Source organism: Schistocerca piceifrons, chromosome X (genome assembly GCF_021461385.2).
Source record: "Schistocerca piceifrons isolate TAMUIC-IGC-003096 chromosome X, iqSchPice1.1, whole genome shotgun sequence".
Taxonomy (NCBI): Eukaryota; Metazoa; Arthropoda; class Insecta; order Orthoptera; family Acrididae; genus Schistocerca; species Schistocerca piceifrons.
The window spans coordinates 221,690,168-221,706,592 of NC_060149.1; the positions used below are offsets into that span (position 1 = coordinate 221,690,168).

Sequence of the window (16,425 nt, forward strand, 5' to 3'; positions counted from 1 at the left end):
CAAATGAGAGGTAGCACATGAGGATGCAGAATGTCCATGATGTACCATAGTGCCTCAGAGTTCCCTCAATCCTGAACAACCATGACCTAAATTCATACCCGATGACTCCCCACACCATGATGTGAGAAGCAACATTGCTGTGCCTCTACAAAACTTTGTAAGAATGGGGCCTCCCTCCATGTCATCAAAATACTCACTGACAGTGGTCATCCAAGGCAGTGCAGCACCATGATTCATCACTGAACACGTTGTGATGCCATTCGTCAGCAATCCATGCTATCTGGTCATTGCGCCTCTCAAAACGCAGCTGTTTGTGTTGTGATGTTAACAACAGCCTAAGCATAGCACGATGATTCCCTAGTTTGGCTGATGCTATTCTCCTACCAATGATACAGGATGAATGTTGCAATGAGTCCATTACATGTTCTCAAATGGCATGCACAGATGTGGAGGTGTTACGGTGCGCATGGTGCACAATATGGCGATATTCCCTTGTGTTGGTCAGATGTGGTCAACTGGAATCTTGGCAATGAGTGTGCATGTCCTTACACTCTTATGCTGCCCAATATCAGGCCACTGTCTCACATGGGTGTCCAACAAAACTGGATATTGCACAATTTGACCATATTGATTACATTATTGACAGTTTCATCTGTGGTTGCAATTTTGGTACATTCTTCACTTTATAACATGTCTTGGCTGTTATATTATGATAATTTCTTGTTCACCTTTCTCCATGAATTTAATAGTTAACTGACTGCAAGTGGTGATAATTGAGGGAAGCAGTTGATAATGGAATCAACTGAGAACAATGATTGTTAGAGATCATGAACTGTATGTTTTATCACAGATACTCAAGAACTGTGAACCCTTTCAACAATGTACAGCTAAACCACATTCCACATGCCACTATATGCTACTGATTACATTCACACAAAAACTTGTACAGTCACTGACCACAGTATGAATAATCATTTTAAAAACTCATTAGGAAAACTGCCTAACAGTGCTGGTTAGTGCACTGTTTTGACTCAACTCTCAGACTTCTCCACTACAGCTACAACACTTGTGCTTATGTTAAGTGACAACAGTTACCATACCATGAAAAGCATTGTATGAGATCACAGATTATTTCATACCTCTGACCACTGCTAAACCAGAGGTAGCTGTAGTACACACTGTATCACAGGGAAGATCAGTAACTTTACCATTTAAGTAAAAACTGATGTCAAATATCTTGCTGTGTGATGGTAGCATCTACATCTACATCGTTACTCTGCAATTCACACTTAAGTGCCTGGCAGAGGGTTCATTGAACCATTTTCATACTACTTCTCTATCATTCCACTCTTGAATGGCACATGGGAAAAAGGAACATCTAAATCTTTCTGTTCGAGCTTTGATTTCTCTTATTTTATTATGGTGATCATTTCTCCCTACGTAAGTGGGTGTCAGTAAAATATTTTCGCATCCGGAAAAGAAAGTTGGTGATTTGAAATTTCGTAAATAAATCTCGCCGCAAAGAAAACCACCTTTGTTTCAGTGACTGCCACCCCAACTCTTGTATCATATCAGTGACATTCTCACCCCTATTGCTCGATAACACAAGACGGGCTGCCCGTCTTTGCACTTTTTCGATGTCCTCCGTCAATCCTACCTGGTAAGGATCCCACACCACACAGCAATATTCCAGCTGAGGATGGACAAGTGTAATGTAGGCTGTCTCTTTAGTGGGTTTGTCACATCTTCTAAGTGTTCTGCCAACAAAGCACAGTCTTTGTTTCGTCTTCCCCACAATATTATCTCTGTGGTCTTTCAAATTTAAGTTGCTCGTAATTGTAATTCCTAGGCATTTAGTCAAATTGACAGCCCTCAGATTTGTGCGATTTATCGTACACCCAAAATTTATCGGATTTCCTTAATACCCATGTGGATGACCTTGCACTTTTCTTTGTTTAGTGCCAATTGCCACTTTCGCACCATACAGAAATTCTCTCTAGATCATTTTGTAATTGTAAATGATCGTCTGATGATTTTACTAGACGATAAATTACAGCGTCATCTGCAAACAATCTAAGGGGGCTACTCAGATTATCACCTAGATCATTTATGTAAATCAGGAACAGCAGAGGGCCTATGACACTATCTTGCGGAATGCCAGATATCACTTCTGTTCTATTCGATGATTTACCGTCTGTCACTAAGAACCGTGACCTCTCTGAGAGGAAATCACGAATCCAGTCACACTACTGAGATGATACACCATATGCACGCAATTTAATTAATAGTTGCTTGTGAGGTACGTTATCAAAAGCCTTCTGGAAATCTAGGAATATGGAATCGATCTGAGATCCCTTGTCGACAGCACTCATTACTTCATGGGAATAAAGAGCTATCTGTGTTGCACAAGAACGATATTTTCTGAATCCGTGTTGGTTATGTATCAATAAGTCATTTTCTTCAAGGTGATTCATAATGTTCAAGTACAGTATATGCCCAAAAATCCTACTGCAAATTAAGGTCAGTAATATGGGTCTGGGTAATTCAATGGGTTACTCCTATTTCCTTTCTTGAATATTGGTGTGACCTGTGCTACTTTCCAGTCTTCAGGAACAGACCTTTCATCAAGTGAGTGGTTGTATATGATTGCTAAGAAAGGCGCTATTGGGTCTGCAGACTCTGAAAGGAACCTGATTGGTATATCATCTGGACCGAAAGACTTTCCTTTCTTAAGTGATTTGAGTTGTTTCGCAACACTTCAGGTGTCTACTTTTATGTCACTCATGCTAACAGCTGTTCTGGTTTCAAATTCTGGAATATTTATTTCATCTTCTTTCATGAAGGAATTACGGAAAACAGTATTTAGTAACTCTGCTTTAGTGGCACCATTTCCATCGCTATCGCGCAGTGATGGTATTGATTGTTTTTTTTTTTTTTTTGCCACTGGTGTACTTCACATACAACCAGAATCTCTTTGGTTTTCTACCATATTTTGAGACAATGTTTCATTGTGGAAACTATTAAAAGCATCTTGCATTGACGTCCGCACTAAATTTTGAGCTTCCGTGAAATTTAGCCAGTCTTGGGGATTTTGTGTTCTTCTGAATTTGGCCTGCTTTTTTTCATTGCTTCTGCAACAGTGTTCTGACATGTTTTGTGTACCATGGTGGATCAGTCCCATCTCTTATTAACTTATGCAGTATGAATCAATCTATTGCTGTTGATGCTGTATCCTTGAATTTGAGCCATATCTGGTCTACACTTACATAATTAACTTGGAAGGAATAGAGACTCTCTCTTAGGAAGGCATCAACTGAATTTTTATCTGCTGTTTTAAATAGATATATTTTGCGTTTATTTTTAGTGGTTTTGGTTGAAAATGACCTTGTGTTCACTAATCCCTGTATCCATCATGACTCTCTCTATTAGATCAGGATTATTTGTGGCTAGGAGGTCAAGTGTGTTTTCGCAACCATTTACAATTTGTTTGGGCTCATGAACTAATTGTTCAAAGTAATTCTCAGAGAAAGCATTTAGTACAATTTTGGAAGATGTTTTCTGTCTACCACTGGCTTTGAACATGTATTTTTGCCAACAAATCAAGGGTAGATTGAAGTCTCCACAAATTATAACTGTATTTGTAATGAGATTCAAGTTTTCTTTGAACCATTCAGCTATTAAATCATCTAAGTCGGGGGTCAGTAGAAGGAGCCAATTATTATTTTGGTACAGCTGTTGAGTATGACCTCTACCTACGTTAATTCACAGGAACTATCTATTCAACTTCACTACAAAATAAACTACTACCAACAGATACAAACACACCACCACCTACTTTATTTAATCTATCCTTTCTGAACATGGTTTGTGCCCCTGTAAAAATTTTGGCAGAATTTATCTCTGGCTTTAGCCAGCTTTCTGTTCCTATAACGATTTCAGCTTCAGTGCTTTCTATCAGCACTTGAAGCTCTGGTACTTTTCCAATGCAGCTACAACAATTTACAACTACAATACCAACTGTTGCTTGGTCAATTCTTGTCGTTTCTTTGCCCAGTACCCTTTGTGACTGGAGCCCTTTTTTATCTCTCCCGAGACTGTCTAACCTAAAAAACCACCCAGTCCACGCCACACAGCTCCTGCTACCCGTGTAGCAGCCTCCTGTGTGTAGTGGACAAATGACCTATTTAGCGGAACCCGAAACCCCACCACCCTATGGTGCAAGTTGAGGAATCACCCTCACTCATCCCCTGATCTCAAAAATTAAATAAATGAATAAATTTCTCCTGGAAGTTTATGGTGACATGAAGTCTCAGTGTAAAACTGAAAACTGAAAAAGGGTCCAAGTAGATAGGAAAGACACAACAGAGCAAGAATATTTACAATTAAATTGACAGACTCTTAAAATATTCACTTAAGATCGGTTGTAACCACACAGAAATATATTCAAAGCTGTACTGACTGTGACATTGCCAATGGCATTGCTGCAGTGGTGACACACCGATTCTTGTCAGATCACCAAAGTTAAGTACTGTGGGGCTTGACTAGCACTTGGATGAGTGACCATCGGGGTCCGTCAAGTGCTGTTGGCAACTGGCATGCACTCAGCCCTTTTGAGGCCGATTGAGGAACTACTGACTGAAAAGTAGTGGCTCTGGTTGCAAAAAATGACAACGGCTGGGAGAGCGCTGTGGCGACCACACACCCCTCCATATCCGCATCCAGTGATGTCTGTCGGCTGAAGATAACACAGCAGTTGTTTGGTACCATTGAGTCTTCCTAGGCCTCTTCAGACAGAGTTTAATTTTGTTTTAGTGACAGTGATGTTAGCAACAAACTCTTTATATCGTAACTATGAAAATGTTGGCAAAGAAAAATAAAATTTTTCACCATTCATGCCTGTGTCAAACAGCAGTAAGTGTTGCTCAGTTAACAGGCACATCTGCAGTTCACTATTTATTAAAATTAAAAATATATATTTCAGTTAGTAAGAAAAGTAATTAGTGACTCTGACAAATTTATGCCAACCAATGATGTATTAACTAACTATAATTACAAAATTTTTCTCGCAGAAGATCCTGTCAGTATATATATCTGTCTTTTGTCCATTATTCATTAATGAATCCTCATGAGAATAAACTAGCTTTGTCTGAAGTGGAATAAATATTGGGATTTGTTGTAATCTTCTGAAAATTCCAAATGTTGACATAATCATATACATAAGAAAATACTGGTATGCATAAAAAGATAAACATTTCCAATCAAATAAAGTTAATAATTAACAAAATAACAAATGGAGAAAAGAAGGATAGAAGGAGGCAACATATGGTTACTGTCATGCAGTGCACAAATCCAATTACACGAATACATAAACAACTTAACATTTTACATATCCAAATATCCACATTTTTGCATTGGACATTTCTATAACACCCTTTCATTGCTCTTGTGGGTACTCTGCTTTTTGTAAACCTCAAGGGCACTATAAACATGTCATGTGGACTTGAGGATTCATGTTGCTGACCCAACACATGTGGCAGTATTCGCAAGGAAATGCCCACCAGACTGCTTGCTAAGGTAAGGGGGAACAACTGTGCAGCTAGCTGCATGCAGCAGTGGTCATCGTCATGGGTTGTGTGCCTTGGTGTGCTGCTTCTTGGCAAACTCATAAACTGCTGATATCACATGGTGTGACACTGGTCACCTCCCATGAGTCACTTGGTTGCATTGTCTAAAGTAACGATGATGTAGTGTTTCCAGCCAGTACCTCGTGAACGCAGAAAGGAAACATGTGACAGAATCACTCCAAAACAAAATTTGCTCTGCTGCATCTTGAAGTTAGGAGGCACATACAAACATTAGTTTAAAAAAAGTGTAACACAGTAATGTTAAATCTGCACATATATCTATAAAAGTAGCAAAATCGTACAAAAGTCGAAGTTTTAAAAGTCATCACCACTTGTTATCGTTTGAAAATAGACATGAAATTTCTTCCTCTTCCCTGTCCATTTATTTTTTCTCTCTTTTTCTTTTTCACAAAGTGGTGATACAAGTCTTTTCTTTTTCTTCTTCTTCTTACACTGTTTTTGATGTACTGTTTCACTTTAAATTCTTCTTCTGGTCTACAGTAAAGCACTGATAGCAATTCTTTGCTAAATAGTTATGCCAATCCTTAGACAAATATTCACTTGAGCATGCTGTTTTGAACTGTACTGATGTCAGAACATCTTCCATGCTACACTTTTGCACTATGCAGTCCTTAACATACAGTTGCTGTGCCCAAAAACCAATCATGTCTGTGTCACTCGGATTTTGTGAACATGAAACTTCAAACTGTCCATTGATAACAAAATCAGTGTTCATCACATTAAAATAACAGTTCACGTTATAACTGCCTTGCATCAATAAACCAAGATCGTCTCACATCAGACTTCAATCACTGTCAGCATTATAATTTTCTGGCATTGATAAATTGATAAGGTACATTAGTGTCCATTTCAAACTCCATAAAATGTCAGTGTACATCAAAAATAAACTTGTCTTCTGCACTACTTTCATCACATGACCTTTGCTTGTTGACAATGGCATCATGAATTACTGCACTCATTTCAGTAGACTGATGAATTTCTTGTTGCTGTAAGATTACTTGAGAATGAACTTCAACCACTCTGAATTCTTTATCTTCATTGTGTTGCTTACTTTCCTGAAAGTCATCAAAATGTTCAGTTTTCTCCAGTCCTATAATTTTACATTTCAAACCTGTGAACAGTTATTGCAAGTAATTACGAATATATCTACTATCTTTTGATCAAACATTTTGTCCAATTTTTGTGTATGTTCATCAATTTTTTTTTAATTCTAATCCTGTCCCAATTTTTGATTCTCTGTTCTTAAAGCTCACTTAGTATTGTCTAGCTTTTTGTTATTCTCGTCAAGCTTTTTATTTAAATTTTGCTCCCGATCATCAAGCATATTATTTAAATTTTGCTCCTGATCATCAAACCGTCTATTTAAATCTGTGAATTTCTTTTGTAAGAGCTGCATTAATGCTTTGTAACTTCACGTAGCACCAGTCCAGTTGTTGTTTATTGTGGCCTTACATGATTCAGCATTTACATCCAAATTTGAATCTTCATTTTCTGCTGCTATATTTGTACTCTGAATTCTGTTACTTGTTTACAGTTCGTTAATGAGATCCATGGCAACACTGCCCTGATCAACACTGTCCCCTCTGTTAATTACATCACTATTTTCAGTTTGAATGGCCATTGTTATTCGTATCTATACTACACATGCAAATTATTATTATCAATTTAATTGTTCACTGTTTACATTCCTTTTCCTGTCCAACATTGCTTGAAAAATCTAGGCACTAGTGAAAATACCAACTTCACTTGCCATACAGTGGCATTGGCTATCGGACTCCAGATTTGATGATTGTTGCAGGATTCAACAGCTTTGTCACTGGTCTCCATATATAACATGTTTTCGCTGGTATGTTAGAACAATTTCTTGTGCACCTTTCTCCATGAATTTAATAATTAACTGATTGCAAGTGCTGATCATTTAGCGAAGTGGATGATGGTGGAATTGATTGGAACAATATTGTTAAGAGATCACAAACTGTGTGTTTTATTGCAGATACTCAAGAACTATGAATACTTTCAATTACACACAGCTGAACCACATTCCACATGCCATCATATGTTACCAATTGAGTTCACACTGAAACTTATATGGTAACCAACCATAACGCAAATGACCTCTTGAAGAACTCATTTTGAAAGCAGCCTAACAGTATCTGCTTGTGCACTGATTTGCGTCAACTTCCAGATAGCTCTACTGCAACAACACCACTTGCACGCATGTCAACAGATTACAATTACTGTCCCGCAAAAAGCATTGTCTGCGATTACAGATTATTTTGTGTCTCTGACCTCAACTAAACTAGAGGAAGCTGTAATACACATTCTATGGCTTGGCAGATTGATAACTTTGCTATTTAAATTAGTAACTCATGTCACATATCTTGCCAATTGATGGTACCATACCCTCACAGCATGGATTGTTTTTAAGAGAAGTACAGTCACATGTGTATTCAGCTACCCAATTTGTAACTAATGAAAATGAAAGAGCACGTTTTTTATAAACCTTCACTAACTTTTGATAATTTTCATTGAAGATAAACTATCCAGAACAAATAATTTTATGATGGTATAGTTTTCAGGTTTATCCATTCAATAAAAGCACACAGAATATGAATATTTTAAAAAGCACTAATCAAAATTTTGGTGACAAGTAACTCTTCACAGGTAATGTCGTATCCTCAGATCCTAGAAATATTTACACTTTATTCTTGTTTCTAAAAAAACCATTGCTTAAATGGTTGTGTAAGTAGAAAATTACCGATTCACAAACTCATGATATACATGTTTAACAGGATATAAAAGCATTTCATGGTAATACATTGCAATTAGAAAGGAAACTGTTGCTATTCTATTTTAAAGTGCTTATATTCAATTGTAGTCCTGAAAAATACAAGACTAATAATAGCTTTTATTGTATGCCATACACTGTCTACGCGTCCACATGTGCAACTTTCTGTATAGTCTAACTTAACTACATTTCACACTCAGTGAGATGTAATGAGAGTTATGCAAATATTTATTTATTTTCTTTTTGTCCTGCAACAATAATGTTTGTGGAAGTTGTGATAAGATGAAGGATACACATGATTGAAATCAATGTTGTTCCACAGATCAGGTACATCACAGTACACACAAGATTAGGATTATAGACTGAGTTGTCTTACTGTAAGAATTCAGTGTAATGTGAAGCCCCCGTCACACTGCAAGTAGATCTTCTAGATGTCATTACATGAAATCAAAGAGGTATTGAATATCTGTCTGGGGACCTTCTTCCTCTTGGTAGGCAATGGAAGACTGCAATGAACAAGTTGTCAACCCACCAAAACCTCAGATGTGTTCAGTAGGTGACATGTTGGGTAAACATGCAGGGCAGGGAAAAAGTAGTACCAATTATTCTTCAAAGAAGCCTTTCACATTCCTGACTACATTTAACCAAATGGTGTTCTGCTAAAATATGCTTCATGGAGTTTCCTGAAGGAGGGGCACCATCCTGGTATGTAATATCTCTCTCATATTTATGTTGTTCAAATTGCTCTCACTACATTGGAGTTGAGATTGCATTCTTCACCCAGTGGCAGTCCATTCACTTTGGTTGTGTCTAAATCATGCAGACATCATATACAGTAGCCAAAGAGGAATTTATTTGAAGAGAATACATTTTAACACTCAGCATGTGAGATGATCTCAGATACCGATTACAGTTTGAAACATTCATTGTTTCTGTACATCTGAAGCAAATATGATGGTATGCATGCCACCAGTCCTGCATACAGAAGAGAGCACTTTACCATCAATGCTAACTGCTTCGCACCTATTGACAACTGAAACTGCAAGTGTAATGAATGTGTTCTGACACTTAAAAATATTTGCCAAATTGGGACTTACACCCAATCTCTTCTTTTTCACAAACAGTTACCTTAACTGTTAGACTATTACCTCTGGGCCTGACTCAGGCTTTCATTTCTATGAATAAAACAATAAATGTTAATTTCAATTATCAATTTAAGAAAAACTGACATAGCTCGTCAATAATGAGTATATTATAGATACTGAAATATGCTTTGTTTTCTTAGTATACTCTCATAGTGATATACCGTGCATTAACATTAATGAGAAAAATATTTTTACCAGTACAGAACAGCGCTCATGGTGGCAGTCTGAAAATGGAGTGGAAAATGTAACAATTCAGCTTGACCTTGAAGCAGAATTCCATTTCACTCACATGATAATCACATTTAAAACCTTTAGGCCAGCAGCTATGCTTATTGAAAGGTCATATGATTTTGGGCGCACATGGCAGGTGCGTATACTTCTAAACTTTTCCACTTTTTGTGATAATTAGTTGTTTGACTGAAAATTTAAATCAAGTTGTATAAACACTTATATTTCTCCTTTTATTTTGAAGCTGAAATCAAAGAAAGAAAAGTACATAATAATTTTATTGGCTTTAGAGTGAAGACTTGCATAACACACAGATAAAAAAAAAGTTTTGCATCACCTCGGTTCTGAGAGTTCCGGAACCTGTACAGAAATTTGGAATAGAGATCAACATAAAAATCATTTCTGCCCTTTTTATTCTTCATGAAAACCACGCATTGTGTGTTGTACCACCATAAGTGAGACCTTCAGAGGTGGTAGTTCGGATTACTGTACACACTGATACCTGTAATACCCAGTAGCATGTCCTCTAGCATTGATGCATGCCTGTATTCATTGTGGCATACTATCCACAAATTCATCAGGGCACTGTTTGTCTAGATTGTCTCACCCTCAACAGCAATTCAGCGTAGATCCCTCAGAGTTGTTGGTGGATCACGTCATCCATAAACAGCCTTTTTCTATCTATCCCAGGCATGTTAGATAGGGTTCATGTCTGGAGAACACGCTGGCCACTGTAGTCGAGCGATGTTGTTATCCTGGATGAAGTCATTCCCTAGATATGCATGATGGGGGTGCAAATTATTGTCCATGAAGATGAATGCCTCGCCAATATACTGTCGATATGGTTGCACTATCGGTTGGAGGATGGCATTCACGTATCGTACAGCCGTTGTGGTGCCTTCCATGACCCCCAGCGGCATGTATCGGCCCCACATAATGCCACCCCAAAACAGCAGGGAACCTCCAACTTGCTGCACTCACTGGACAGTGTGTCTAAGGCGTTCAGCCTTGTTGGGTTGCCTCCAAACAGTCTCTGACGATTGTCTGGTTGAAGGCATATATGACACCCAATGGTGAAGAAAATGTGATGCCAATCGTGAGTGGTCCATTCGGCATGTTGTTGGGCCCATGTGTACTGCACTGCATGGTGTTGTGGTTGAAAAGATGGACCTCGCCATGGATGTCAGGAGTGAAGTTGCACATCACACAGCCTATTGTGTACAGTTTGAGTCATAACACGAGTCCTGTGACTGCACAAAAAGCATTATTCAACATGGTGGCGTTGCTGTCAGGGTTCCTCCGAGCCATAATCTGTGAGTAGCAGTCATCCACTGCAGTAGTAGCCCTGGGGTGGCCTGAGCGAGGCATGTCATCGACAGTTCCTGTCTCTCTGTATCTCCTCCATGTATGAACAACATCGCTTTGGTTCACTCCGAGATGCCTGGACACTTTCCTTGTCGAGAGCCCTTCCTGGCACAAAGTATAAATGCGGGCGCGATTGAACCGCAGTATTGACCATCTAGCCATGGGTGAACTACAGACAACACAAGCCGTGTACCTCCTTCCTGGTAGAATGACTGGAACTGATCGGCTGTCGGACCCCCTCTGTCTAACAGGCGCTGCTTGTGCATGGTTGGTGGGTTTAGCAACATCTCTGAACAGTCAAAAGGACTGTGTCTCTGATACAATATCCACAATCAACATCTATCTTCAGGAGTTCTGGGAACTGGGGCGATACAAAACTTTTTTTGATGTGTGTATATTCCTAAATATTGTTGTTTTCATCTGATAGTTTACAAGTTAGATTGCTGAGGAAACCATAAGTGTTCAGAAGCAGGCATTTATGTGTATAGTTCATATAGTACTCAGAAAATATTTTGCTCTCATATTGTGTGCATAAATTAGTGATAACAAAAGCTAAAGTGCTTCCTTTCCAGAATACAAAAGAAACTAAAAGGAAAGTTATGAATCATTCACTATAAGAAGACTCCTGACACGGTGGCTAATGGGAGTAGTTGTTTTGTTAGAAGTTGGAAGACAGTGTATGTCTTTGGACTACTATTCACTTTCTTTTGATTGCTACCAATCTTAGCCTTCAATACTGTGTGCCTTAGCCATATTGTTTCCTTGTTAGCTTTACCTTTTGATTAAAACATAATAAGAGGACATACACTTCCAAGTGTTTCTAAGTAATAATATAGTTTTGTCTGTAAGGGGGTAGACACACTGAAAACAGGCTTGTCTGGCAGCTAAGAGGACTAGACTGGATATAGGTACTGAGACAGTTGTCAGTACCAAGAGCTACCAATCAGTTTCAATTAATACAACTACATCCGTCAGCCACTGCACCAAGAGTCTTCTTAGAGCGAATGAATAATAGTGACCAGAGAAGACCATGTATGCTATAACCTACACAGGGTACCAAGGTTGAATGAACAACCAATATCCTCAAAAGCCATCACCTCTTACAATGCTACAGCCCCCATTTCATGTGCCTGTTTAATTTTCAAAATTACATTTAAAGAGATTTAAATAACTTATCATATCTGACAGCACTTTTATGGCTTTTATCATATCGCATGTTGCATCCATATTCTCAGCAAAATACACAAAATCCAACATTTAGATGTTATCTATATTTTAACTCTGGACAAACATTACAAAAATGCTGTACAGCAATTCAAGTGCTCAACTTCACAACCAAGCGGAACTGTAAGCCTGTTCAATCCACTGCTAAAATCACATGCATAGTTGAAAAATACTTTTAAAGGAACTTATAAGTCTTAAACTCATCTAATGACTTCTGTCAATTTTTCAACTTCTGTGTCTCCCTCTGTATGAGTTCATTCAATTAAAATAACGTGGTGGTGCAAGACAAAGATAAATGGCTGTAATTTAAATTTTGTGGCAAAAGAATAACTGACACCCTGCAGTTACCTATCACAAATATCCATGCAAATACTGTAAATCAACTCACATACCTGTACTCAGTATCTTATGAGGACAAAAAACTATTATTGATTGAGATACAGCCTTAGATCTAATTGCCCTTTTGGTACTTTTCTGGATGAGTACACATTATGAAAGCAGTAAGGTTCACCTTTTCCTTTCTGTTACGTACAAGTATAAAAAAATAACACTTGGTCAAGAGAGCTGTACTTAGATGTTGCGTTGACGCCCTGCTTATGTTCCATATTAAACCTGACTAAGTCACAGCTGATCAGTTTTATTTAGGGGTTTGTATCCTAACTTCTGATTTGCTCTCCAAAATACCACATATAAAGTGTATTTTTTAAGTTTTCTTGTGTATTTTGTTTTTAAACTGCCTCAGAGCAAACTTCTAGTTTTGTGAAACAAATCTCTTTTTAATATTTGACTGATCATTCTGTTTTTGCCATTTCAAATGATTTCACACTGATTTTTCTTAAATCAGTTAACCTTTTGACTGTTACAAACATGCTCACTGCATCTCATGGCAGCTTTGTTGTCACCTAATACAACTACTGGGACTAAATGACCGTGATCCAACAGTTAGCTGTGTACTGGTTGCCTGTGCTGATTTTTAAAGGTCCTCTATAAATGAATTACTTTGTAGTGAAACACAAGAATGTAAATATTATTTTGCACCTAAGAATCAGATATTTCCTGAAGGTTTTAGTAGGATTTTAGTAGTCTATGATGAAAGTGACATGTCACTTGGATTCACCTCAGTAACTAATTGTTCTTTCATAATTACTCTTCCATAATACCTGTTGTCCTCCATATATTTGTCACTGTAATAACTCATGGAAAGCATGAAGCTCTCTGCGATAGCATTCTAATACATAGTCATTTGTTAAGAACCACAGTAATAACTTTTTTGCTCCATATTTGGTGATACTGTTTCATGAGACGTCTTCAGTAATTTCAAGTACTATTTGTCTCACATACGATAACAAACTGAATGCTTTGTCACAGGAGGAGGACAGATTGTGTGTCTCTAGAAACTACTCTGTAGTAACAGTGTGACTGTGGCACATTTCCCACATGCAGAATAGAAATGCAGAAAACAGAAGTCCAAAAACAGTTTATTGGACTCTCCAAAACAAAACAATAATACAATCTCCAAAAGAACAATAGACTCAATCCCAACTGCAGATCATCACAAATATAAAATAACAAAGAATAATAAAAAAGACCCGACTCTTCACAGGGAGAGATAACAATACAACAATTCTACAATGTCAAGATGTTTGTCGATTATTATCAAGTCCATCTGCAAGAGATCAGCCAGCTAGAAGAGGCGTCTGGCTGTGGCTGCCGGGGTGGCAGCTCTGTATACTTCCAAGTGGTGCACCGAACTGCCTTATGCCAGCAGTGCGCCACCCTATAAAGCCTGTTTGATGGATGTATCTGCCAGAACTATTTGCTGTCACGTGCCTGGCAGATCAAAGTAGTTCCTGGGCTATCTGCGACCTCTGGTGTAGCTGTTCTGCAGGCTCCGCGAACAGGTAGCAGTCCCTGGTGGCTGTTGGTGGAGACATGGTGTTGTGTTGTGTTGTGGCCATGAGTAAATATTTGTGTTGACAACACAGATGAAATAGGTTTTCCTGGTGAATATATGCCTTGTGATGCAGGCATCCCGTGTTGGTTGGACATGAAATGGGATGCCGATGCAGTAGGCGCTACAATGTATGAAGTGGGTGGCCACAGCATTACCATTGACTTTCAAGATCATGAACACTATAAAACTGCTGTAAGCAACCTCCAAAACAAGATAATCAAGGTTTCCAATCACATTTTGTTGGTGTCCGAATAATAGTTGCATATTGGTAATAGGCAATTACATATAATTTTGACACAATGGATGCTGTATTTTTATTTTCTGTGCTTCATGTACTGAATATATATTACAGCATCTGAAAACTGAGTTTTTTATTTTATTCGTATTTTTTATTTCTTTTATTTTTTATTTTCATTTATTTATTTTTTTAGAGAGTGCAATAATTCAGTTGGAGAGAAGTTTCAAAGTCAGTATCTGTAAGTGTCCTAATACCTTTCACACATTCTGTATATGTTTTCCATTCTTCTTTTGAATCCATAATTTGGACTGGCACGGGGAAAGTTAAAAATATATTTTTATTTTGTTTTTATTGAAATATTTTTTGTTTGTTTTTCACTTAGTTTGTGTCACCTTTTCTGTGTCGTTATCCATGGTGTGTGTGTGTGTGTGTGTGTGTGTGTGTGTGTGTGTACAACAGATAGAGCTATATTTCATGTTTTTCATTCATATCTGGATTCTCAGTGCATTCTGTTTTAAGCAAACAGCACATCCTTTGAATGTTTGCTCTCAATAATATTTGGAAAATGCCTCCCAGTTAATCATAGAGGATTCTTCATGTCGAACTCATTTCCTCTGTTCTGTGGCATAGGCTGCAACAATTTCTGTTACCAGAGACAGATGAAACTTCACTATTGGCATTTTTTGCCCTTTTACTACTCAATGGAGAGCAAAAGCATTTAAAATGCACAGATCAAGTAAATGGAAAAAGAACTTTCTATTCCACTTCACACTCTTCTGCACTAATTCTACTGAACTTATTATCATGTCAGTATGGACAGCTGCCCCCACACTTGGATTATAATCCGTAACAGACTGAGGCTTCTTAATTCTTTTGTCAGTCTTCCTGTCAGTCTTTTCTATCTGAAACATTTCTGCAGTAATACTGGTGGTGAACATCCACACTTCTCTTTTGTTGCACTACTTGAGGGCAAGCAAGGCAATTGGCATAAACTGTGTTTTCCTGATTTCAGTTTGTCTTCTAGTTTTAGCAAGTTGCACTTGTTGCTGCAAACAGTATCACATGCATTTTCTCCATGGTTATGAAGCCAGAGGAATAGGTTTGGGCTTGAGTAACAATTGTCGATGTAAGCAGTATGTCCCCATTTCAAATACAGCTTCTTGAGTGTTGCCAATATATCACAACTTTTCCTCAAATCATGGAAGCCAATTTCCACAGCTGGACCTGTAAACACAATAAAATCCAGGGCATAACCAGTGATAGTTGCACAACACATTTTCTTTTATTCCAAAGCTACTTCTTTTGGATGGAATATGTGTTTGTAAGATAATTGCCCTTTAAACAGCAATAGGTTTTCATCAGTTCAGAGCTTTTGATTTGGATGAAATGCACTCTGGAATGTTATGCAAACTTTATCCACAATGTTTCTAATTTTGAATAACTTGTCTCCTTTGTTGCTGGAAGATGTGTCACTAAAATGAAGCATTTTCAAAATCCAAAGAAACTGGTCTCTGTACGTAATTTCACTGAAAACTAGTTTGTTGAAGAGTATTCCCTGGACCAATAGTCACTAATTTTCAGCTTTTTCACATGAGCCATAAGCACACTAGGAGCAATGAAGGACTAGAATTCCTTCGGTCCTGTTTGTTTCCAACTTGACAGATTTCATCATGCCTTCTGTTAAAAAAGTATCAGGAATATTACCAGAATGTTGGAATTTTGAGCTAATCCACATTTGTGTCCTGCATCTGATTTGTCAAATGCATGCACAAGTCAAATGCAATTTGTTCTCACCATGAGAAACTTCAGATTCTGACAAATTTTCATCTCTTGTAGAG

At 37.9% G+C, this 16,425-nt stretch overlaps 1 protein-coding gene across 2 annotated transcripts in view; it reads left to right on the forward strand.

The window, feature by feature from the left end:
* LOC124721182 (laminin subunit beta-1) overlaps nucleotides 1–16,425 on the forward strand; it is a 349,227-nt gene that overhangs the window by 219,044 nt on the left and 113,758 nt on the right. For both annotated transcript variants that reach the window (XM_047246020.1, XM_047246021.1), the window contains one exon: nucleotides 9,777–9,945. In XM_047246020.1, coding sequence (XP_047101976.1) covers nucleotides 9,777–9,945 — 169 coding nt within the window. The remainder of the gene's footprint in view (nucleotides 1–9,776; nucleotides 9,946–16,425) is intronic.